Source organism: Ambystoma mexicanum, chromosome 1p, assembly GCF_040938575.1.
Source record: "Ambystoma mexicanum isolate Mex_15411 chromosome 1p, UKY_AmexF1_1, whole genome shotgun sequence".
Taxonomy (NCBI): domain Eukaryota; kingdom Metazoa; phylum Chordata; class Amphibia; order Caudata; family Ambystomatidae; genus Ambystoma; species Ambystoma mexicanum.
In genome coordinates this window covers 701,008,776-701,035,305 of record NC_090921.1, presented here as the reverse complement: position 1 = coordinate 701,035,305, position 26,530 = coordinate 701,008,776, and the positions used below count along the sequence as shown (strand labels likewise).

Below are 26,530 nucleotides of genomic sequence, written 5' to 3'. Positions count from 1 at the left end.
CTTTACCCTGTTAATGTTCTTTCTGATGGCTGTTCCTCCCATGGATTCCTCCTCGTCCTCCCAACTTGCCCCTCTGACTGTGTGCAAATATTTTACTTCTCGCTTTCAACGCCCATGCGGGTTATTTAATTTCTCAAGACGGCTGAGCAGAAAGAGGGTAAAACTATGAACTGAGGCAACAGGGTTCAGTGCGTGATATGTATACTATCATCGACATTTCAGGACGTGGGAATAGTAACCGTCGAGTGAAATTGACTGTCACACAGCGCTCCCTGCTGTCAAATGTTTTCCAAGACTGCAAAGCAGGATACAAATATATCTAAAATGAGGAGTCTGTGGAATATCCATCTAAAGAAGATTACCAGGGGCAGGTAATTAGTTCTTTTGACAAAGATGCACTTGCCATTTATTCACCTCAGTGACGTTTTAATTCCCAGTAATTTGATTGTTAAGTGCTTTGATGGAGCTGGGTATTCAGGGAACTTTTCTAAAGGCAATTATGAAACTCTATATGAAAAATTGAGCATCTGTCAGGTGGGGTCTGGTTAGCGAGAAAACAACGTTTAGTTATACTTTATTGCAACATCTATTGCATACCACCCGGCTGATGGGCCCGTGTTGAACATCATCTGTATGATTATTTGATTATACACACACACACACGATTGGTCATAACTTCGTTATCAATCTAGGCTTAATAGCCAATTCAATATTTTAGCAGAACTGTGTAATAGAGTTGTGATCCATCCAGGGAATGTGTCCTCTCCCCAAGGGGGAGCCATCAGCTTTAGCACTAGTGAAGTGAGCCTGTTACGCCTGACACCCCCCAGAGAACAAGGCAAGTTGGATCCCACTGAGGTGACTCCCCCGTTGGAGGACAGGCAATCCGAGTATAGGAGTGTTATCCTCCTCTATACCAAGAAGACAGAACTTGTGTTTGTTGAATATAAATGTAATGGTGTATTGACTTTCAATGGCATACAAGACTGGTTGACCCATTTCTTAATTGCATACAAGACTGGTTGACCTGCTTTCAGACCCCTCTCAGGCACAGTCTGTTAGGAACGATTTCTATTTTGTCAACTTTTCCTCCATAGTTTCTATGGACCCCCAATCTTTTTGCTTTGTTTTTAACCGGTTCTGACTTTTTGAGGGGGTGTAAAGCCTTTAGCTTTATTTAACCTGCCTTTTGCTCATTTGTTCTGGGGAAACTGATCAGTCCTTTGGACTATCAGTACTGGGAAACAGGTTCCCTTTTATCTTTTACATTTTTGACCTTGCACACAGCATCTTACAATGCAGTGCAATGGGGATACTTTTGTATCATACTAACTTTTATACTTAGAAATTAGCTATTTGTACCAATTTGCGTTATTTCTAGTGTGCACATTCGTGTTTAAAGCCTATGGCTGCCAAACTTGGTTAGTGTGCTTAAATGGTTGTGCCATAAGATTTTTGCTCATTCTTTAACCATATTGTAGTTTGCAGGACATCCCACATAAGGTCATGCACTTGCCCAGGAAAGCTGCTGTATTAATGGGCTTGTGATACCTTTGTAAGTGTGTCCCAGGACTGTGGGTGGGACTGTCCGTTCCCAACTCCATCTGTGGTGCCAGAGTCTAGGTGTGGGGCATGATTGAAACCAATAGTTGTCCCGGATTGGACAACTACTGGTTGTTTGAATGGTGCAGATCTTTACCATCGGTGGGCTTTTTCCTTCTAGGCTGGATTTTGTATAAGACTACTCCTGCAGCCATTTCTTCAGATCGGTATTGCAGCCAAGAGTCACTCATAGACGAACAGCCGACTGAAGATCCGAAGAAGACTACTGAAGAGGCCTGTCTGGCCAAGTGAAGCCTTATTGGACTATCTGATCTCTGAAGGCCCCGAGAGATGCTTCAGCCCTTGGACTTGTGGGGCCAACTAGTCTCCATGCCTTCTCGAGGATCTAGCCGTCCTGAGACTTCAGAAGTGTCCTTGGACAACCAGGTGGACTGACCAGTTCTCTTGGTCTACCTCACCAGAAGCATCACTGTTCCGTGGTTGTGCCTGGAACTTCAGTGGTCCCAAGCTTGTGGAACAAGTCACCTTCCTTGTGAATTTCAGCATCCCAGACTCAAGGGATCTTGTCCTAGAGAATCTTCTTCAACCAGGACTGCAAGAACGCCTGACGTCTGTGTGGTGGCCGTCGCTGCAACTCTCCTTCCCCTGTCCTGTGAAGTGTTCTAAAGAGGCCTGCATCAGCAAATCTTGCATGTATTTGGGGTGCATCTTTCATCTGAGCCTGACTGGAAGAAGCATTGTTCCCGCCGCTCCTGGGCACCTCACTGGAATTCAACCTCCAGCTACCCCCAGTCGACCCATCTAGTTCCCATTCTAGGAAAATCCAGCTTTACGGTATTAATTTACTTACATCTTTATTAGATTGTCATTTGAAATGCATTTTAACAACCTTTGGTGAATATATATATATATATGTTTGAGTATTATGTGATGTGATATCTGCTAGTTTCATTATATTTAGTGTGTAAAGGCCTAGAATAAATATTTGTATTTTTTTACATTCCTGCCTAAATTGAACTATTGTGCCAGTCACTGTGTGGACTCAATGTTGACCCGTCTCTCTCTCTCACACTCTCTCTCTCACTCTCTCACTCTCACTCCCCACCCCTTGACTGCTCTCCACATTTACTTCAGTTGGCTTTTGGCTAACCCCTCAGAGTTCCCTGTACACTATAACGAGGGTGGCCTCCTACAAATTGTTCACCAGGCCAGATTCTAGAAATCCATCTGAACACTGTCAATGTCTGAAGGGAGGGCACTGAGAACGAACACGCTCTGTCTTGGGCGGGAACAAAATGGTGCGATCTACACGAAAGAGTAGAGATTGTGTTGTCTGTGGAGCGGCTGAGGCGGGAGTTCCTCGTCCTGGAAGGCATGTCCCGAAGAAATGTATCAATGCCTAGAGAGGCCCATGGAACGCCAAGACTTCAAAAGAAGAAGCTAGTAAGACCCAGAGAGTCGCGAAAAAAGAGAACGGCAGTGGGCTGGGACAGAAGAACCCCTGAACACTGAGGAGACTGGAAGAGAAAGGTTCCAACGTTGACGGTGATCGAGATGAGAGAAGATGCCGAGGAGCCAAGGCCGCTGACCCCGAAGCTCCCCATCTGTCCGTGGAGGGCCGTAACAGAGGACGGTGTACGCAGTGACTCAGAGACGTGTGAGGTGAAGGTCCACCATACCACAGGCTATCAGAAAATATACCCGAGGCGGGGCGAGCCAGAATATACCCCTAGAGGGGGCGAGAGGGACACATAAACCACAGACCAAGGCGGGCTACCAGAAAGCATACCCCAAGGCGGTGGGACGAGAAGGACACCGCCAGGGCGGGGAAAGAGGAGGCAAACCCCAGAGTCGGGTACCAGATGCCAAGCAGCGAAAGGGTGAGAACAGCCCAAGACTGGATACTAGAGATCAACAGCCAAGCTGGCCTGAGAAATCTGACCGCTCCGATGAGGATAACAATACTGGAAAGAGCTGAATAAGACTCTATGGTGGGAAACCTAAGGAAAGTACCTAGCACTGAATAGTTAATTGGACATCAGCCCAGGCTGGTTTGTAATCAGAGACCGACACATGTTTTGATTAAGTGTACCAAGGAAGAGACTAATCCGAGACTATACTCTGATACCACGAAAGAGGGAGAGAAGGAAAAGCGTGGCCTATATTAGTGACAGGAACTCTGAATAGGGCCCAGAGTTCATGTGACTAGGAGGTTCTGTGACTAGGAGAGATCAAGAGGGGGTCAGAAGATAGTCACCATTCCTTGATTGGGAAAAAGGCATTCTTCTGTTAGTTACATTTTCTTTGTGTTAAAAATGGTAGGAACAGAATCCACACTAAAGTAGGTTTTCTGGATGTCTAACTTAGTTTTCTTTGGAGGACATCTTGACTTGTACCCTTTTTAGATTTCTTTTTCTTGGTGAGAGCCCTACACATCAGTGACAAAGTAGGAGTTGAAACAGTGAAACAATAAATAACCCTTCAAAAGATGTCTGACTGCCTGTCTCCTGATTCTGACTTACCACAGGGTCTGACATCAGGCAGGTAAAAAATACCATGGTGTGCCGTGGTAATAAGAAGGCACCTATGAATATGCTGATGTATATATTGAAGGCCTAAACGATGTAATAGATTTTTTCGGAGGTATTAAAAAGTAAGTCATTTGACTACATGATCAAGAAAACAGGAAAAGAAAAAGAAAAGAAAACCTAATTCTTCATTCAAACTGGAGGATGGTTAGTACACAAGTCTTTTTTCTCCCCAAAGTGGTCTCAGATTTTCATGTAAACCAGACTGTTTTCCCATGCAAGTGTGGGTAAAAAGGCTTTGAGGAAGAGGACTATAAATGCATATAGTGAGCGCTGTGCTCCCAAAAAAAAACATTTGCAGTGAGTCCACACTAATTCTTGCAATTCTTTCTCTCCAGGCTGGACTATTGCAACAGCCTCTTTCTAAATCTGCCTGCTTCTACTCTACGCCCTCTACAACTCATCCAGTACAGGACTTCGAGACTTGCCCTTGGCCTCAAGCCCAGGGATTGTATCTCTCCAGGACTGAAATCTCTGCACTGGCTCCCAGTGGCTGCCAGAATTAAGTTCAAAACCCTTGCATTGTCCACAAGGCCTTCTAGGGCCGCAATACCTTCAACTCTCTCTTCCTAAATATCTGCCCTCTCGAGGTCTTCGCTCATCCGCCTCCAACTCCCTCAGGGTCAGTCGCTTCTCCAAGCAACAAGTTGGCGGTAGATCTCTCTTTCGGCTGGGGCCTCCCTCTGGAGTGGCTGCCAGAATTAAGTTCAAAACCCTTGCATTGTCCACAAGGCCTTCTAGGGCCGCAATACCTTCAACTCTCTCTTCCTAAATATCTTCCCTCTCGAGGTCTTCGCTCATCCGCCTCCAACTCCCTCAGGGTCAGTCGCTTCTCCAAGCAACAAGTTGGCAGTAGATCTCTCTCTTCGGCTGGGGCCTCCCTCTGGAACAGCCTCCCCGACTCCCTGAAACTTGAGGAGAACCATCTTCGGTTCCGGAACACCTAAAAACCTTCCTCTTTGCTTTTTCTTTCTCTCCTCCTCTCCCCTGCTGAAGTCTTGGCTGATACTGAGACTGCACAGGTTACCTGGCCACCCATCTTATTTCGGGTCCAAGCCCTGTCTGTTGCACGCTTCCGCTGCCTTCCGGCAACCCCTGCACCTGGGGGACTGTTTTCTGTATCCCTACAGTCCTCAAACCAGCACTTATGTCTGCACTCACCCTGCACTTGCCACCAGCTGGCTGTTCCTTATTTATTTATGTTATCTTATTATCCCATGTACTGCACTCCCCCCCCTAGCACTTTTCTTTTCCCCCTTCCCTTGCACTTGCACTATCTGAATGACACCTGGCCTAGTAAGATCATTGTCTGTCTTCCCTCTGTTCCCCCTCCCTTGCCTCGTCGCGCCTTGAAACACCTGTGTATAGGCGCGCTATAAATGCCATATCATATCCAAGCATTGCTGCCTCGATTAAGACAAGAGTTGACTCTCAAGTTTATTGGCCTCTGTGAAACCTATGTAATTTAGCCCTAGCTTGTGCACAATGGTTTGTTCTTTACTTTGTTCTGTATGCTTACAGCTCTCTGACGAAGTGTGCCCATCTTGGGACCTGCTTGGTTCTGGCTACCCTCAGATTCCTTTTTTGTATACATACAGTCAATGACTAGAAAATGTAACATCAGTACATGAGGGAAAGACGGAAAGAGGGCTAGGTCAGCAAACCTATTTGGTAAATATTCCAAATCAAACGTAACCATCAATAAACACATCCCATATTCCTTTCAATTATTCTTTCACTATTCACCCCCATATGTTACCTCCTGTCTCTGCTGGACTCTGCATTCTTTGGAGCCAAAACGGGGCAGTCTGCAAGGGAACACTATGATCACCATACACAGTGCTCTGTCCTGTTATTCCCAAGACTGACTGCATCTGGAGAAACCCATAGGGTATTTGATGATTGTAGGTGATAGAAAACAACAATGCTGATCTTCTGAAACTCGACCCCTAGTTTCTGGAAGAAGATCCTATCTCACATGCACTTCAGAAAGACAATGGAAAATGCGTTTTTTCATCGAAACACCTTGCTTCTACCGGTAAGGAGCTTTCCACCTCTCACTGCCACTGGCAGCTTCAGGTTACCCTCTCTCCCGTGATGTGCCTAATCTCAAATCAATGTCACCACCCTGACATGATCTGATTTATGAATTTGATTCATGATCTAGAATCATCCTTCCTCTCCTCCACCAGAACTTTGATGCTTTCTAGCTAGGTTTGTACTGTAGAAATACCCATTCAAATATACACTCCACATTCCGATGGATGCCATATTAAGTGTAAGCTCCCTGCTGTTTGGGCACTGAATGATTTCTTCTTGTCCCCCGCAGGAAGGGTTTGAAGCCTTGGACCCATTCATCCCTATCCAGGTACAAAACTACGACGAGCGTGAATTTGAAAGTTGTTATCAGTACTACATTGAGCGCAACTGGCTTCAGAATGAGAAAGGTAAACCAGCTCTGGGCATGGTCTTTGTTCCATTGGGTTGTTCAAGAAGCCGCTGCATAAGGATACCTAACAATCCATTGTTGTATTAGTAGATCATCCCAAACATGAAGTTGCCTGAATGGCTCCCTTAGTCTACGCTTCAAATGAATAATTAGATTGTCCCCAAATTCACCAAATGATCAGATCTAGATGAGATAAAGTAATATCAGTTTCATACTCACTGTTCCTGTACAATTCTGTTTCAGCTCGAACAGAAGAAGGGAAAAGGGAATTGCAGTTCCTGTGCAACTGGAATCCACTGGAGCTAGAGAAGATTGTTGCTTTTCTCTAATGGGTAAAGAACAGTTGTCTGGAAGATCTGCAAAACAACCAACTTTTTCTGGTCTAGCACCACAGTGACGATCGGCCACCTTACTACAACTCCCAAGCATGTTATCTGAAAAGAGTGTAAGCAGTGCAACCAATACAGGTGGACTATCACTTTCCACAGGAGTGGGAGATTCCAGTTAATGATGTCCTATCAAGGATCTAATGACCCAAAGACTTCCAAGTAACATAAGAACAGAGTGATCACCTTTACTTTTATAGTGCAAGTAAATTTGAGCAACCACTGCACAGTGGCTGCGCGATTATATTGTTTGTAAGAGCCTTTTTTTCATAAGAACCTAGCATTGCCTCCCGCAGAACTGTCCCTACATTGAGGTCTTTGCTTTTAGTAATTTGTTAATCCTTCTCGCACAAAACTCAGAAAGCCAGGTGGGCCCTTGAGAGAGCTGAAGTAGTGATTTCAGCGGGCTGGTGCTGATCCTTCTTAGCAGGCTTGCCATCCAAATTATGAGACTGTTTGTGAACTATCTCAGAAAAGATCTTGCTTTGACTCAGTGGGGCTGGCCTGCGCCAAGTTTTCGGCACCATACAGAACCATTCCCTTGAGAATGTCTGCAGCACTGAATCATGTTTTATTACTAAAATGGTCCTATATTGTAGCAGGACACTGTCCTGATGCTGGTTTGCTTTTCCGATATGTGCTGTTTTATACTACCATGTTTACCAGCCATCAGATTATCACTTTCCAGGTGCTTTCCACACTCTAATAAAACCCATTAACTAAATAAATATTAGCACCCGGCAGAGATGTGCTGGCCAGTAGGGAGTCATGGAACGTGGGTGTACTCTGGCAATACCCCCCACACATTCTATTCATACACTGGACTGCAACCTTTTGACACTGACCTAAGATGGAGTTATTGCAAAAAATGTAATCCATCATGGACCTCCCTCTCCCAAAAAACCCTGTGGGTTACTTACTGTGAGAACCGGTTAAACATGTCTACCCGCTAGTACCTATAGGAAGTGGCATGATTAGAATGGTATTTTTGATTGCTAGGACACTCATAGTATCATATTTGAAATCCTACTATGTTGCTGACACAAAAGAATGGCTCACAACCCTGTGGTGCTGCTTATGTACAAAAAGCTAACCAAACTCTGCACAGCAGTCTTCTTGTGTTCCTTAAGGAAAGGATCCCATTCCTGGATACAATCAGATTGGAACAAGGATTACACTTGTCTATCTAGACTAAGGCTCTTAACCTTTCTCTTCATTTTATCCCCAATATTTTGTTTGGGCTTGATGCTTAACCTAAGTCTGTTTGCCTGTTTCTTAGAATGTGTGATGGACAGTGTATAAGATTACATTAGCAGGTGTCTGAAAGTGTAAAGGGAGGGTCTTGGGGATTTTCCATGTTTGAATCTGTGTAATAATTGTTAAACTATTCGGTTAACAATGAATTCAAACACGTTGCACTGTAATCTCAATGAAACATGTTGGAAAAAGTGAAAGCTTAATGGCGCTACCAACAAAATAAAATGTTAGTCACTAAAAATATTCCATAAAGTGACCTATCTCTAGCATCAAAATTGCAAACTTAGCTAATCAACCCTCAGATGTATTTACATTTTCAAAAGGTTTACAAATGTGAACTATCTAACCCATACACCTTAAACCATGTGAAACATGCCACCCCTGCATTCCAGACAACATCTAAGCAATACATTAAATGTTTTTTATTCTTCAACCCAACACTAGTGAAAGAATTAATCTTTAAATAATTTACAAGGAAATTGATATTACTTTTCCACCAAACCCTTAAACCTAGTACTCTAAAGTTGAATCCATACTTTATCAGAGACAGTCGACCGGCTCCAAGTAGATTCATAAACTCTTCTTAAAATAGATTCAGTGTGAGGACCGGAAAACAGTGATAATGAAATTGTATTCTTTAAAAAATGTAACAAACACTTTTTTTTCTACAAATACCTTTCTTTGGTTAACGTTCTAATCATTACTAGAATGAGAAAATGCATCAGTAGAGCTACAGGTCTGCAAGAACAATCAGCTTGATCCCATCCCAGCAGTTCAATAGTTACATGCATATGAGGCAGCTCTAACGAAAGTCTGGCGATATCCTCTGTTGCACAAGGAAAGGCCCAACCTTATATTTCTATCTCCCTCTCCCATTGTCCCTACATCCTGGTTGAGTGTTCATCCACAGTTGTAACTGCATCGGAATAAATAAATGCATGTTTTTTCCCCCTCCATTTTCTGATGCACCTGTTTATGAAAATCAAAGTAATGGCTAACCATTACCAAACAATTAAGATAATCTCCCACCCCATGTTCATTTGGCTTCTCAAAACATGTTTCTCCCCTCATCCCATTCTTTCCTAGGGGACTTCTCTAACGATTGAATACATTTGCATTACTGCACAGACTGTGCTCCATGAAATGTTTTTTTAAACAGTCAACTAAGTATATACAAGTGAGCATGTAGTGGTATCCTGAGACTCAACGTTTCCCATACAGAATTACTAATACCATACCCCAAATTATCCACCTAAAGCAGATTTTCTGAGCAGTTATTTCACTGCTGTTTGGGACAACAAATGCCCTTTAAATAGGTATAGGGCGAAAATGTTGAATCCCATCAATGCAAGGCAGAACATTTGGTGGGTTTTTGTTCATTTGTTTGGCACCTTTTTTCACACAAATAGATGGTAAGTGGCATAGGGTATTGATTAGACATGGGGGATATTCAGGGAGTCTTTTAACGAGAGAACTAATCGACATTTTGGGCATCAGTAGTAATTTGTTTCACAGTGATCACATAGATCCCTTTAGAAGAAAGTAAGAAGTGTTGGATGGAATTTTGATGTCTTCTCCCACTTGAATCTGGCTGACAAACCTGAACCTACTGGCTCTAGGTAAAGAAAAACTCCAACTGTTTATATTAACCCAAACTTTGTCAGTTGGTTTGCCCTACTAAAGCACCTTGTATGCATAGAACCTCATGAAATAAGTTGTAAAAGTTCAATGACTATGGTGAGTTGGCTAGTGGCCCAGTAAATGTGTGAACCCTTCTATAGAGAGTTTCCACTGAGACCTAGTGAAAACGAGCATCCCATTTAACATGAGGTGCTTAATGCATAAACTTGAATACTGAAACATTCCTTACAACATCAAAGGAAGAAAATTATATCATGTTGGCAGTGCTAGAGCCTACAGCCTAATACAACTGCCTACAAAGATGGCTACAGGTTCTTGCTCACTGGCACATTCGCACGATTAGACCCAATCATTTTGGCTAAAACCTAGCCTAATCTCCAAGAATGCGCAGGTCTGTCAGCTTCCATATACCCCAGCTGATGTATGTGAGCATCTTCTCATGTTAGACCCCCTCCTCTCTTTGCTGTCCATTCCCGACCCATGGATTGTGCTACCAACTTGGAGGTTTCTAGACTTAAGAATGCTTTCACCGGAAACCAGACACTGTCCAACTAGTGTGAAGACACGCCTCATCAACTCATACCTCTACACCTATTAAGGTAGTTTTTTTGTGCCGCCAACTTTGAGGGCTCTTAAACCACTGACCTTAATGGGGGATAAAACACCTGACAAGAAAGGGAATTCAAAACTAGTGAGTTGGGTAACGTGGATAGAGAGACGAGGCTTAACTCTCAGGTATGGGAAGCAGTCTGAAACAAAAGTACCCACCTCTAACACACCCTAGGGGAAGGCTACTTATCAGAAATTATCGTCACAGTGGAATTTTCATACAATTCTGTCTACCACCACGGTCAAAAAGTTATCTTAAACATATTTTAATCAATATTTACTCCAAACATAACAGTAAAAACAACATAAAAAGCCATATACAGTGTTCATCATTTACGAAAGCCGTAATGGACAAGATGGAGAGAAAACAACACTTCACACTTATGGCTGTAGTTCACATCACAATGTTTACAATCTATCAACATTGGTTATTTAGCGTGATGTTAGTAATAGTGTGACTGAATCACATAACTATTATACACAAATATGGTATAATGGCGTCTACAATTTTGGATCTCTATGCTGGACGAGTCAGGGTCCAGGCAAAAAAGAATGTTTGGAGTGAGGAAGGCCCACGAACCTGATCAAGAATCAGGGACAGGCTTGCGGGACTCTAACCAAACAGGCGGGAGGTGGGTGGAGGGTAAAGAGTAAGGGAGGGGGGAGAGGGCATAGAGGTGGGACTGCGGAGAGGGGGAATGTTAGAGGGGGATAAAAACTCATTTCGGCTCCGATTGCAATACTGGACTATGGAGAGTGGTGATCTCATAAGCAAAAGCGACAATCCAGGAGATACGAAAAATACACAGGAGCGACAGAGTCTACAGGGCATGATCAATGAATGAAATGGTAATGCTATCCCTCAATGTGCAGGGATTAAATTCTCCAGCAAAACACTGTGCTGTCCTGGGGAGGTTGGAACAGCTGAGGTTATCGGTGGCGATCCTACAGGAGACACATCTCCTCCCGATAGACCAAAAGAGGATGTCCCACAGAGACTGTTATCACAACAATATTTTGCTTCAGCGGGAAAGAAATCAAAGGCAGTGGCAATACTATTGGGGTTCCAGAAGGACCACACGCTTGCAGACCCGGAAGGCATGTTTATAGCGATTTAAAGGGTGGGTCAAGGAACTGAAGTATACAATCATAGCATTATATCTGGCTAATGATAATCAGGATAAATACATCCAGGGGGTGCTGGGAAAATTTGGTGGCTGGTGTGAAGGCCAAACGATAATTGGAGGGGATTTCATCTGTGTGATGGACCCCTTAGTAGATAAAACTTTACCACCAATATTGGCAGATGGGAAGAATAGGCAGGCATTAGGCAAACTTTTCTGAGATCTAGATGTGATTGAGACCTGGAGGTTCTTCCACGAAAGGGACAGGGAGTACACCCACCTTTCAGCAGTGCATCAGGGATACTCTAGGATTGACATCTTAGTATCTTCCACTCTGGTCCCGCAAATAACTAAAGTCGATATAGGAGTACGGTATTTGACAGATCACGCACCAGTAATAATTCACATGGATATGGTGGAGAGTAAAATGAAGAAGGCAAAGCGCTGGACCCTAAATGAACTCATTCTGAGAGACATTGCCCTTAGAGCCCATATAGAGGAGTCGATCCTTAATTATTTTTGGGAAAATGACAGGGAGGAGACAGACTTCGGAATGGTATGGGATACAGGAAAGGCGGTCATAAGGGGGAAATTCATCTCACAGGCAGCACTATACAAGAGGGAACAGGCACTAATAACACAAGTTTAGAAAACGGACTGCAAGAGGCGGAAACCCAACACAAAAATAAACAGTCACAAAAATCGCTGAGAGCGCTTAAAAAACTTAGAGCACAACTGGAGGCCCATACAGCAGATAATGACACAGTCCCTCCTACGTACCAGACAGTCCTATTATGCCCATGGGGGAAAAGCAAATCAATTCTTAGTTGCTAAGCTCCAAAAGCAAAAGTCCCGCAATTATATAACACAATTGAGGGGAGAACGGGGAGAACTGTGTTCGGGGGAAAAGGGAAAATTGCAGATAATGACAAATTACAACACAAAGCTATTAAAGCAAGAGGAACTTATTCCTCAAGCCCAAAAACGGCATCTTGCCGAGATGGTCCTCCACCAAATCACAGCAAAAGAAAATCAGATATTGGAGTCGGAGATAACAGCACAGGAGATTAGTGATGTGATCTTGACCCTACAGTCGAATAAAACCCCAGGCCCAGATGGTCTTGGAGGAGTATTCTATAATATGTTCCATGCACAGCTTCTGGCCCCACTGGTAAAACTTTTTAATCTAATTAGGGTAAAGGGCACTGTAAGGAGAGACCTGGCAGCAAGGATGGTTGAAATAAAAATACCTTTATTCAGGATACAAAAGGTTTTTGCTTCATCAAATAAAAAGTTCAAACAAGGATTCTTTCTTCCTTCTGTAGTAAGGATGAGGCTTTCTGCACGTATAGTTAGTCCTCGTAAGCCCACAGCGCCTCTGTTGCTTCTTCTCTCTCGGATACCTGCAAGGGAATGGAGAAGACACACCCAGTCCGTTATTTGTGTCCACCTTATATAGGGGCTGGAAAGTTGTGAACCAATCAGGGATGTTTTCTTTAGATTGTCTATAAAGGTTCCCATAAGCCCCGCCCCCTTCCTTTCGTAACGAAGGTTGCCTCCGTGCCTCGCCTGCCAAGCCCGGGTAGCGGAGAGGAACGCCGGTCTCCACGTGGATCGGCATTGCCGCAGCTGTGGGGCAGCTGAAACGAGCTATGGAAGGTGAGTGTTGGCGGGTAGCTCCATACCCCGATATCCCCATGCTTATACCCGTCGTGTCTTTCCCCTGTCCTGGGAACGGAACTGCTCGAAGGTATTCTAGCGGCTGCTGGGAAATATTAACGGCCTGATTGAAGTCACCTTGCTTACATGCCATTATTTTCCTTGGGTAGAGGGGAGCGGGTACGGCCGGGATGCTTCCATTCAGGTCTTCTCTAATCCCGCTTTCCAATGACTCGCGGCCCTCGGTCGCCTGTGACCATGTTAGCGCCTGCCCGTTTCGTTCAACCCTCTTCTCTGGGCTTTGCTTTGTTCCTCCCCTTTGGCTTGCTACTGCTGGTATTCCTATGTTCCGTTCACAGGCACAGTCACCCCGGACATGGGTAGATCCTTAACCTTACTAATTCTGAAACCAGGGAAGGACACCTTAGAATGCTCTAACTATCGTCCCATAGCATTAATAAACTCAAATGCTAAGCTGTATGCCAAAATTGTAGCAATTAAATTCGGGAAGGTCCTCCCACGAATCATACATTCGGATCAGACCGGTTTTATAATGGGCAGAAACGCCCAAGATCATGTACTTTGCGCTATAAACCTCATTGAGCTAGGCACCCTTACAGCCCAACGCTTCTCATTGGCAGCTTTAGATGCCAGGAGAGCGTTTGACAGTTTAGACTGGAACTATCTGAGACTGGTATTGGAGAGGTTCGGATGTAGGCTCCAGTTTATTGCTATGGTAATGGCACATTGTCAGATTCCCTCGATGAACGTATTGGTCAATGGGCAAACATCTGAGCAAATTAGGATAGAAAGAGGCACTCGCCAGGGCTGCTCCCTCTCCCCGCTAATATTTGCCATGGCAATGGAACCATTAGCAGCGGAAATCAGGCAAGATGGCGGTATTGGTATGGTTAGATGTGGCGACATACACCATAAAATTGCATTATATACAGATGACCTTATGCTGTGCATTTCTAATATCAGGGACACCTTGCCAAAGATGATGCAAAAGCTAGGATAATTTGCGGGGGTATCTTGGTTCCACATAAAATATGAGATCTCCAAAGCCCTGAACATCACTGAATGCCAGGGAGAGATTGTAGGGGTAGAGAGATCATTCCCATTAACCTGGGAAAAAGATTCCCTGGAGTATTTGGGAGTCCACCTAACCCGAAAGGTTAATGACCTATATGAAGTAAATATAAAACTATTATGGAACCAACTGCAGGATGATCTCCGGTGCTGGTACAAGCAGGAATTCTTGGTTTGCCCGAATAACGGCTGTGAAAATGACCCTCCTGCCCCGTATGCTATATACTGTTGGTTCCCTTCCAATAAAGATCCCTCTGTGGGTCTCGGTAGCCTTGCAAATAGCCATTTCGGCCTTTGTATGGAAAGGTAAGAAGCCGAGGGTACAACAAAAGCTCATGACGCGCCCCCCGCTACTTGGAGGCCTAGGATTGCTGGATATACAGAGATATGTACGGACGGCACACATAGCACCCATGCTGCACTGGGAGGACCCAAATCCACACCTGGGTTGGACGCAGATAGAACAGGAGGCTACCAGGACTCCACTAAAAATCTTGCGCACCCTTTCACTGCACCATCGACTCGTAGGAGGCACATTTTAAACCACCAAAGTGGCGCTCAATAGCTGGGATGATGAGCTAAGAAGGAGGAAAATACCTCGAGGTCTGAGCCCACAATCCCCAGTAGACTATAATCCGGAGTTCACCCTGGGTCTCCAAACTAAGTGTTGGGAGGGTTGGCCAGCACCTGAATCTCTGGTTCTGTCGGACATGTTTTGAGACGGGGAACCACTCTCCTTTTGTAGAGTATAAACAAAAATTTCACGTGCGAGAGTGCCAGAGATAGATATACCCAAATAAGACATTACAGCACTCGCCAAACTGTCAGAAGAGTGGCCAATAGACCCTTAACGAGCCTTGAATTATTCATACAAGGGGGTGCAACAAAAAAGGGAATCTCTAGGCTTTATAAATTACTGGATAGGACCATCCCAGAAGACACATTGCAATATAAGACGAGTTGGGAAAAAGACATCGGGCCACCATCCCGGTGGAAGATTGGGTAAGGATATGGGAGAGAGCTCATAAAAGCTCCAGATGGATGGTCATCAAAGAATCGACATATAAAATCGCCTATCGCTGGTACTTGCCCCCCGCCAGACTGAATAAAATGAACCCTAGATACTCACCGCTCTGCTGACGGAAATGTGGGGAGATAGGAGACTTCTTCCACATGTGGTGGTCCTGCCCAAAGGCACAGATATTTTGGAAAGAAGTCCTGGGGCATATTAAAGAGATGACAGGAATTGCTTTCCCAGAAGATCCGAAAGTCGTCTTATTAGGGGCGAAAGCCGAAAACCGATATTCAGCAAAGGGACGCAAAGCTACATTAATTACACATCTGCTCTCGGCTGCAAGGCTGACCGTAGGTCCAATAATTGCGTGGTGGTGGATTAAAATATGGGGGGGTTCTGGCAATGGAGAAGATTTGCGCATTACAAACTGGTACTTATCTCAAATTTTTGTCAATTCGGGAACCATTTTTGTGAAATGGTAAAGGACAAAAAAAGCACTATTTTAGACCCAGGATACTCAGAATTCCGGACTCTTACTAAAAACGGAATAAGAAGGAATTACTCTGAGCTAAACGCCGGACTCCTCTCAATAGCAAGCAAGATGGAAGCTGAATGAGTTGGGGGGAGGGACCGGTGAGGGGAGGAAGGTTGTGGGGGCGGTGGGGTCTTCGAAAAGTTAAAACCTGCTGACCCAACAGAGCCAATTAACGGGAATATAAAGATGTAATGTTTGTAATGGTAAGGTAATGATCTATGCATTAGTTGAAACTTTGTTCTCTGTACGAGTCTGCGGAATAAAAAACCTTGATTTTAAAAAAAAAAAGGACTCTCCTCATCAACCACAAATCTTAACAAGCAGGTAATGCTCTTGATTTTCTTGCACAATTCAGTACAGTCTCCTAAAGAGACGGCCATCCCTAGCATATGTTGTGGGCCCTAGACCTGGTGGTCAGCACCTAACGCATATAAGTAGGGATAAGCAGAAAAAGGAAAGACATTTTTACAAACAAGAAAAAAATCTACAAATCCCCAAGACCTACATCAAAACTCCACATTAATTTGGACTCCCGAGCACATACCTTTAAGAATAAGGCAAATGAACATATGATAATCCATCATACCCATAGAAGGCAAGGAAACAGCTCCAAGCCATAGCCAAAAGCTTCCAATAATTGATACATTTTAACAACAGTTTAGCAACCATAGCAATACACAGGTAAGTACCAACATTATAATTCTTGTCCCAAAGCTCAATGATCCCCTTGATGTGGTTACAGCAAGAAAAATGTCAAGACTGGGTAAGTACCCCCAGAGTCAATTTAGAAGTTCCAGAACAGGTTGGAAGTGCCATAGAAAAGAATGGGAGGAAAGTCAGTGGGCCATTGCCTTTAGTGGATGTAATTGTGACAGGGTCATGACCCTGCATGAAGGGAACAAGGACCCCTCCTGTCCTAGGATAGGTGAGCAGGGACTGCAGGGGAGCGGGCGGGAGAGGCACATATATCCTCCACAAAGCCAGTTGGGAAAAACAGTCCCCAGCACCTGAAGGCGAACCACAAGCAAACCGAGCAGCCTGAGCACACGGCACACGTCTGCATTTCGACAAATGGATATTGAAAAGGGGGGGTGGGGCTAAAAGCCCTTTTGAAAGCCTTCCTGAGGTAGTCCCAACCCCCAGAGTGATAGCCTAGCCAGAGATTGGCCATGGGGAGCATGTGACACGGAGAGCAATCGGCATAGTCTTTGGAGGGTCAGATAGAGCAGTGGTGGATCAAGAGGCCAGGCGGAGGGCAGATGGTGGAATGGAGTCTTGAGAAGACTGGCTGTGTTCTGAGAAAGTGCGGGCAAAGTATTGTGTGAGAGAGAGTGGTACCTGTTGAGTGTAATAAATGGGGAGGTCGAAAGGTGAGGGAGAGAAGTATAGGCGGTAGAGTGAGTGGATGGTAGAAGAGTGGTGAAAGAGTGCAAGGTGGCAGTGGAAGTAGTGGTGAGGGCAGAATGAAGCAGTAGGAAGGTGGTTGGGAGAGATGGGCGGAGAGAGAGAGTGATACAATCAAGACAAAGATGCATAGATCACGGATTGAGAGTAGAGCGAGGGAGAGAAGACAAGGAGAGTGGGGAGCGTAGAGAGCAAGAGGAGAAGTGATAAGGAGAGAAGAAGGAAGGCGGGGAGAGAATATGAGAGGAGGGAAGGAGTGGAGCTAGAAACAAAAGCCACATTAGAGTAGGAAGATCCCAGAGTGAGGAGATGGATGTAGAGGGAGAAATAAAGGAGGAAAGAGTGATTGTGATGGAGAGAGAGTGGAAGAGAAACCCTGGTACCATCAGGCAGAAACAGACCAGAAGTACCTCCGAGTGAGAGCGCAAGAAAAGGCCACAGACTTTAGGTTTCCCTCCCGTCTGGGTGAGGTGGAAGGAGTCTATGGGGTGGTTGAGAGGGCTTTAGGGACCCCCTAGTTTCAACCGTGTCAGCCTTCGCAAAAAATGTTGTTTAAAATAGAGCACCTTAAAAATCTATTATTGTCTATGGATATATGAGGCTATCTGTGATGTAAGTCAGTTCTACTCGAACGGTGCGGATTCTGCAGAAAACAACCACAAGGAAGGACAGATGAGACCCCTAAGAAGAGTTCCAGAAGTTGATGGATGAACCAGAAGCCCTAGAGGCTTCAGAGATGCAGCAGAGTAGGACCCCCTTCTCCCTCACCCCCCCCCCCCGATGGAAGACAATGGGAAATATGATTGCTACTCGCATCCAGAGAATCTTCACCCTGGAGAAGAGAAGAACCCTGCGGGTGAGTACCTAGAATAATAGCCTTCCCCAGGACCTTGAGGTAAGTACTTATATCATTGGTTTCGAGCAGCAGAGAACAACCTGGTACCTACAGATCTTCTTTCCTTAACTGCGGTTTCCAATATTTGATACCAAGGGGCACGCACCAGGCGCCAGTGATGATCTAGATGAGCAAGGAAATGAACAAAGTGTCTTCCATACATCATTGACCTTCCAGCCTGAAGTGAAAAAATTGAACTGGACCAACAGGACTCTAGGAAGAGGTGGGAACCTGCAAAGACGGCTCTTGGTGGAAAAAAGACAAAGGTAACACAGCAGCAAACAATGCCAGGACAAGGATACCGGCTGAAGGCACCCTTTGACGTCTCAGGCTGAAGATCTTTCAGAGTAAGTCCTCAATCCTCTTCTTGACAACAGCAGCTACCCACAACCAAGCAAAAGTTCCTGGCGGCAGTGAACAGCCCAGACAAATGTTTCACTGAGGCCGGCTCAGCCGAGCAGATATGGGGAGACAGCAGGAGACTTCAAGAAACCAGTGACTGGTCCTCTAAAGGCAAAAAACCCAAGCTGGAAATGCCCAAACCACTGTACCCAGCCAGAAGTGCCAAGTAAGGGTTTTAAATGGCAGGAATCGTCAGTGAAATATCCCTAAGCAGGTCGGAACACCTATAGACCTGCTTTGTGCAAGCAGCAGAACATGAAGCAAGGACCAAGCATAGCCATGGGCGTAGGGCATGGGGGGGTGGGGAATAGGAGGACAAATTCCCCCCACAATTTTAAGTGGGGGGGATACAATGGCATTTATGCCCCCCAGTTTCCCTCAGTTTGTGTGTCTCTGCTGGACCAGTTTGTGTGTCTGCAGCATGTCACTGTGCAGTGATGCGTGTAAACTTCAGACTCTGATGTTTGCACGCAGTTCAGAAAGACAGCAGCGCCGTGAACCGGTTATTTGTAATGGTGGTATTGGTAATGGTAAACAAGATTCTTAACTCTGCTGCATGCTGTGCAGCTCGCTCATGCGTTCCCCCTGCCCCCCCTGCGCCTGCGCATTTGGAGCGTCGCATGCCCAGGCCGGCATACTGCACATGCCCCTGCGAGTGCGCAGCCTTAGCTTCAGAAGCCGCTAGCCAGGCAGTGACGTGTGCTCCTGACTACTGACAGCGTGAGAGAAGTGTGACTCCGCCAACTCGACCTCCTGGAGTTGTCAAGTCAAGTTATGTCAAAGTGGCCCCAGGTAGGTGCTTTTTTTTTTTGAATTCAGGAAAAGCCAGCAAGCCCCTTAATTTGTCCCACTTGTTAATTAATTTGCGCGCGATAAATTGTAACACTTCCCCGGCTTTCCTGTCTGGCACCTTTTTAAAGCTGCATAAACTGCTGATGGTGCCAGGCGGGGATGGGGGGTTATGTGCGCCACGGTTTCTCACCACACAAACCTGCGCTGCTCATTTACACGCCGTGGGTCTAAGCAAACGATCGTGCGCATCTGTGAAGTGCCCCCCCTCCACCCCCATGGCCTGCCTGACACCCTGGGAGGTGCAGTGCAGTGCAGGCCGGGCCGGCATCAGGTATTGGGGGAGGAGGATTTAATTAGAGGGAACGAGCTCCCGTCATATTTAACAAATATGATATTTATACAGTTAAAACGCGCAGCGCGTTGAAGTGGAAGGAGCTGCAAGTGCTTCCTCAGTGTGGGCCCACCCCATGCAGCCATGCATGCCCCCCGTGGGCAGGCGGCATACTTGCCAACATTCTGTGACCAAAAAGTCTAAGATGTAGGATTTTTCAAGTTTCAAAAATAATACTTGGCATAACAATGACATCACAGGAAATTACAAACCATACATTGTTGGCACCACTTGAGCATTCTATAATGCACAACACATCAAACAGCACAACATGGAGAGATGTTGAAATATTTACAGTGTATAATTTTGAATGCTAAATTTAATTACCCACCTTCACAGAAGGTAATCACACAGAGCTGGTGGGCAACGTTTGCCACTCCTCTGTAGCATCAGCCTGGGTAGTACATATTTATTACTGCAGTGGAGGTGGAACAGTGAACATGGAGACTGATAGCCTCCTCAGTCTGATAGCAGATGCTGTGTGATGGTGGTACGCTCTGCCACTTTCCTTCACTGGTGGTTCCCCTAAGATCTGTCTCTGCAAGACTGCAGGGCAGTCATTTAGCTGTCAGGTCAGTGGATTGATCTGAGCCCATCACTCCAATGTATCACTTATCCACCCATCTCACAGACGGATTAATTGCCTTAGAGTCACATAAATTACCTGCCACTGTAAAAAGCAGTAGGATCTGTCACCCAAATCTGTAGGCGGTAGGACTGCTTAAAAAGCAGTAGCTCGCCTATTGCCTAAATCAGTAGGGTTGGCAAGTATGAGGCGGTACACAGGCCCAAAACCGCTGTCAGTCTGGGGCCATGCTGTTTGTGTAAAAGTTGAGGGGCAGCCATTCCAGACCTTATACCCTGCCGGCCTCCAAAGAACAAACCTATACTATCTTTGTCTTGCCCTTTAGGCACTGTTCAGGAAAACAAACATGTTTTTATGCAGGACCTGCCCCTACATGACCCCACAAGCATTGCACTGCCTGGCAATCAGCTGCATCTTGCTAGCTGCATGTCCCTGACTGTCTCTGGTTGTAGCGTTCCTGCCTTTCTTGCTAGGAAAGTTTTGAGTTTTGATTTTGTATCCAAACTTTACAAGGGGGCAGTGTCTTTGCCCCCAGACGCACAGCCACCACTGTTACATCTATCCATGGAGACATGGGCATAGCATTTGGCTCCATTGAATGGGAGTACTTGTTCAAGGTGTTGAAGTGGGTGGGGACTCCATATTTTATGCAGGCCGTGAGGCTGCTGTATTCGGGTTGTAGAGCTCAGATAAATATAGGCGGTACATGGTCAGACCTGTTTTTGCTCGGGAGGGGGACAAGGCAGGGGTGCCCGCTCTCCCCATTGCTTTTTGCATTGGCCATAGAGGTGCTGGCGGGTAGACTCCGGAAGCTGCATGGACACAGAGGACTGGGTATGGGCGGGCCGAGGGAGTTAATCTCACTGTATGCAGATGATGCAATTATTTATATCAGAAATCCTGAGGTTAACCTTGAGCCCCTCACACAGGAAGTGGCTGAGTTCGGAGGTTTCTCTGGACTCTGCTTGAATCGAACTAAGTCTTCCCTGTTCCCCTTGAACGATGTAACGATTCCTCTGACCAGTATGGAGGGTTTTGGGTGGGAGCAGGATACGGTTACATACCTGGGGGTGGTAGTTAGTAGGAACGCCCAGTCCCTGCTAGATGAGAATCATGGGGAGTATTTAAGATCATTGAGAGCCAAGATAGATAGATGGTGCAAGCTCCCACTCACACTTATGGGCTGAGTGGCTATTGCTAAAATGGTGGTTATACCCAAGCTTTTGTATATGATTTTAAATATACCAGTCTGGCCAGGGAAAGGTTACTTTCGTGAGGAGAAGTCTCAATTGATTCGATTAGCTTGGCATCCAAAAGCCACATGAATAGGCAGGGAGATTGTGATGCAGCCATTGGAGGGGGGGATCGGAGTCCTGGATGTCGAGGCATATTTTTTGCCAGCCCAGCTGTCTTTTGCGAGATTCTGGATGCAGGGAAGGTAGGGGCCACCATATGTGCATATTGAAAGAGGCTCAGTGCACTCTTGTTCGCTGCAGGGACTATTGATTTCGGGGAGAGGAGCTGACAAATGTAGATTTGATCCCGTGGCATGTACGGTGCACGCTTGGAGGCGAGCTATGAAAAGGGTAGGAGTGGAACACCCGTTTGACCCGGGCATCCGGCTATGGCAGATTGGGGTCCTGGCGCCCACATGTGACATGTCCATTGTAGGGGAGTGGGGAGGGGCGGGGATTGAACACTTTGAGGATATGTATCCTGATGGGAAGTTTGTGTCTCAAGAGGTGTTCGAGGACATGATGTGATAGATGTTAGGGAGAATTCTCATAAATGGTTGATTTCCCTTACCCAAGTCCCTCAGCAGCTTCGATGGATTTCTAGGGTTTATTTTTTTCACCTGGTAAGAGTGTGAGCCTTTTTTTCCCTCTCTTACATGTGTTTTGCTGTGTGCATTTTCACTGTTTGTGTGATCTTGGGCGCTGGAGCCTCACCTACTCCATGTGCACCACTTTTTTTTTGTGTTGCACTGCCCCTTCAGTGCAGTGACACAGGCTTGTCTTTGAGACTTCCCACTGACTTAGTTTTTCTGGGGCTGACTACTGTCCCCCAGAAACAGGTAAAGTTACCATTAACTTTATATAGTCACTTTAAAACACAGACCCAGTACACCCCATCTTACATGGAGTATTGGAAAGGGTTAACCCTAGACCCTTTTTGGCTGTGCCTCTTGGAGCCTTGTTTCGCTCCCTTAATATTAGGACTTGGCTGGTGGCAGTGGTACCTACCCTAACCTTTCTACTGCGATTATATTATATAAACGTGGTATTGTTTTAGGCTATTAGCCTCGAACTTAAACCTGCTTGACCAAATACATTTTATTTTTGTTCCAGCTGGGTTTATTCGCCATTTCTTTTTGTTAGTCTTTCTTGTGTTTTTCTCTGCGCGCCAAACTGGGGATGATTCCTTTGTTCGCTGTCTTTTCACAGGTTTCTGCACAGAAGCCATCCTTAAGGTGCCTAGGCAGGATGTGAGGGAGGGATCTTCGGACCCCTGCCATGGGTTCCCTAGGTAGCCCAAGTCACACTCTTGTCTGATTGGCTAAGGGGACTGGCCTTGCCAGGCCAGCCACCCTGCTGCATGATTGACAGCCAGGCTGTATGAATGGGGGAAAACTGCATAAAAAGCAGGTGTCTCGGACTGGAAAGACAGTGTCGCCACTGGAACGAAAGAACCAATGAGGAACTGGAAGAAGAGGACCCCTACCACGACTGAACCGCCCGGTGAAGCCCTGCTGCCAGTCCGAATCTCCAAATCCGACGACAGAGAAGATCCTCCAGGAAACTTCTTCCCTTGAGCTGGTGGGACCAACCAGTTCGCTCCCAAACTACAAGCCAGGACCCCTCCTCTGGTCGAATTCGCTGTACAGAGCTACAGTGGGCCGGATAGCCAGGAAGGTCGGACCCTGCTTGGGTTTTAAGGAGTGCACCTTTTATTCGTTGTTTTGCTCTGCTGCTGGTTTCTTCCCTGGGTGGTGCAGGACCCTCCAGTCTTCCTACTTCATGTCAGTCCAACAGTTGCTTCAGGAACCGTGAGCCTGCAGGAACCACCAGGAACGTCTGCCTCAGCTACAGCTCCCTCTCCGTTTTAAGGTACTGTGCAAATCCGGTTGTCCGTTTTGTTACACCGCAGTGAAAGTGTTTGAAATCTTTCTCCAATCGAGGGCTTGTCCTTCTCTTTGAACTAACTTTTCTACCAACCAACCTTGTCCTGAATCTGTGCCACAAACTTTACCGCGAACTACACTGAACTGTAATATCTTGAGCAAAAGACGTTTGAACCATTGACTTTGGCCCTAAGCGTTTTCTATCTGATTTTAACCTTGTTATCTCTCTTGTTCAGTTGCCCTGAATACTTACCTGTTGGTTTGCCTAATTTCTAATAACTTTTGTGTTTCCCCCCCTTTTAAATTGCTGGAGTGTCATTTTGCACCAGCTTCATTTTGTGAGCTTAACTTGTCTGAAATTTAAGGGAAGTGGTGTGGTGTATTTATGATTGTGATTTTTAACTTGCTTGAATAATGAAATGTTATACAACTGTTGAGTAAATATATATTCTTTTACTTAAAAACCTTGAGTCAGTGTTTGCCTGAATCATAGTAATTGCTGTCCTTTTTGTAACTATTTGTACTGCTCACTTACTCTTGAGATAAGTCTGGCTGCTCCGCTACTGCTACCACTATAACTGTGTAGTACAGGCTTGTACCAAAGGTGAAATTGTATTGTCACTTGTAGTCTTAATTGTGTGTAGTTTTCCCAAAGGGTACTGCATATAATTCTGCCTAACAATGGGCAAAGGCCCTCAACGTACATTACAGTACTGCAGGATGAGGGCTGCCTTTAAAGAATGGTCGCTGGTCTTCCCAGATGTCCCTCAGACTACACTCCTGCTGCATTATATACGCAACTCTTTGGGGTGGAGCGGGGTGATCTCGACAGTATATAAGATACTAGCAGATACATACCGAGATCCCCCCCCCAAGCAAAGGGCACTGGGAACTAGACAGTGGGGTCACTTTAGGGTACAAGCAGTGGGAGAGAATATGCAGAATCACGCACACTGGGGCGTTCAGTTCAAGGTTGCAATTGATTCAATTTAAGACTATTCATAGGGTTTACATTTCGCCAGCGCGTGTGCATAAATTCGATGCAACAAAATCTGCTGCATGCCAGCGGTGTAGGGCGGATCAGGCGGATATGACTCACATTTTATAGGGGTGCGTTGCACTGCGCTCTTTTTGGGAGGGGGTGTTCGATATCATGACGGAAAGCATGGGGCAGAACGTCCCGTTCATGTTGCTATGTGGCATGCTGGGGTGGTCACCGGGTATACCCAAGAAGTACAGTAAGCTGTTGGCATCTTGTATGATAATAGCTAGAATATGCATCCTCATGAAATGGACACATACCTCCCCTCCGGAGACAAAGGGGTGGCTGAAGGACCTAATCTGGTTGAGCGACACTGATAAAGACTACGCTGCCCTGTGTGGGCCACAGAATAGACCTAAAGATATTTGGGGTCCATTGACGGTGTATTTGATGGCGAGGGATGTGGATCTGGAATGAACGGGGGATGGGATGTGGGTGCACGTTCTCTCGCCCTGCAGATGGAAGCACGAGGAGAAGAAGACTATAAGAAGGTGTGCCACGTGTGTCCTAAGGATTGCATGTTATTGTATGTTGTTAACTTGCTGTTGTGCTTGTATCTTACTGATGTAAATGTGATATGGTCTGATGTGGAGATGTGAACCAATTAATAAAGAGATGTTTAAAAAAAAACTGCACTCCCTAACCCCAATGACAAAACTGTGACCACTTGGTGTTTTTTTTTTTTTGTTTCTTTTTTTAAAATTACGAGTTTTAACATTCTCAAATCTGACAACTTTATAAACACTTCAACAAGGAAACCCCCTTTTCCTCCCCTCCCCACCCCCTGGGTAGCAGAATCTTCTCGATTGAAAGTAACAAGAGTATAGAACGCTTTGATTTGCATAAAATGGTGTAACACTATGATGCAATGAATGTCTGTGGCCACCTCACAGCCCTTCAGGAGTGTTTCGAAAATAGTCCAATGAGCTGTGAGATCTCCTGGGAGGGAGATCTCTGTTCCCCTCGCAGTCCTACAATCAAGCCCACCTCCTGTACCCAGTCCTCCTTCCTAAGCAGCCAACATTTCAGTTGTTCAAGTGTTTGGTCATGAACTCCTCCCCACATGGTATCATGTGATGCCGCCCTCCCTTGCAGTGCAGCTGTGATCCTTTCCATAGTGCATATATTCAGAGAAACGTTGACCCATTCCCTTTTACTTGGGGTCCGTGCACATTTCCATTTCATACCCAAACATGCTCACGCCGCTAGCAGCAGCGGTGCCAGCAGCCCCCCAGCCCTGCTCGGATCCCCATCTAACTCTTCTATTCCAAGCAGGGTCAGAATCGGCGTTTTCATGTGCTGGACACCAGAAATGTCCTATATCCAGCCCAACACTTCATCCAAGAACATCTGCACCCAGGGGCATCCCCACCACATGTGCCAATTGTTAGGCAGAATCCTGTGCAGTGCCCTTAGGGACCACTATACACAATTAAGACTACAGGTGGCAATACAAGTTTTACCTTTGTACAAGCCCGTACTACTATGTCAGAGTGGTAGCAGTGGCGGAGCAGCCAGGCCTATCTCAAGAGTATATGAGCAATAGCAGAGATTACACAAAGGGACCACAATTACTGTGACTCAAGCAAACACTGACTCAAGGTTTCAGGTAAAAAAATATAAGTACATTTATTTTTAAACCATTCGTTATCAACACAACACGTCTATTAAACTCAAATAAAAAACACACGTTAAATATACTACAACTAACCAATTCACTTTGTACAGTAAGTCTCAAGGTAAGTACCCTGTGTTTGAATGAACCAGTGTTGCGAACAAATCACGTTACCGGGAATACGATTGCGATCACTTTTTGACAGTTCGGTCTACTAAATAAACGCGTATCCGTGACATGAAATGCTACCGGGGCAAGAACACACTTAGCACCTGAGATACCCAGAGGGAGTTGGAGGCAAACATCATAGGCAATATTTTGGTTAGGCAGGTAGAATCAAGAAACACTCAGAGACAGGAGTTCA

At 45.5% G+C, this 26,530-nt stretch overlaps 1 protein-coding gene across 3 annotated transcripts in view; it reads left to right on the top strand.

The window, feature by feature from the left end:
- Positions 1-26,530, top strand: part of DAP3 (death associated protein 3) — a 996,586-nt gene that overhangs the window by 689,551 nt on the left and 280,505 nt on the right. Inside the window, exons 12-13 of one of the 3 annotated variants that reach the window (XM_069650007.1) lie at positions 6,481-6,598; positions 6,844-7,230. The exons of 1 other annotated variant lie outside the window; for it this stretch is intronic. In XM_069650007.1, coding sequence (XP_069506108.1) covers positions 6,481-6,598; positions 6,844-6,929 — 204 coding nt within the window. In that variant the 3' untranslated portion in view covers positions 6,930-7,230. Of the gene's footprint in view, positions 1-6,480; positions 6,599-6,843; positions 7,231-26,530 lie in introns of those variants that run through there. One more of the 3 variants, XM_069650021.1, reaches the window with a different exon arrangement.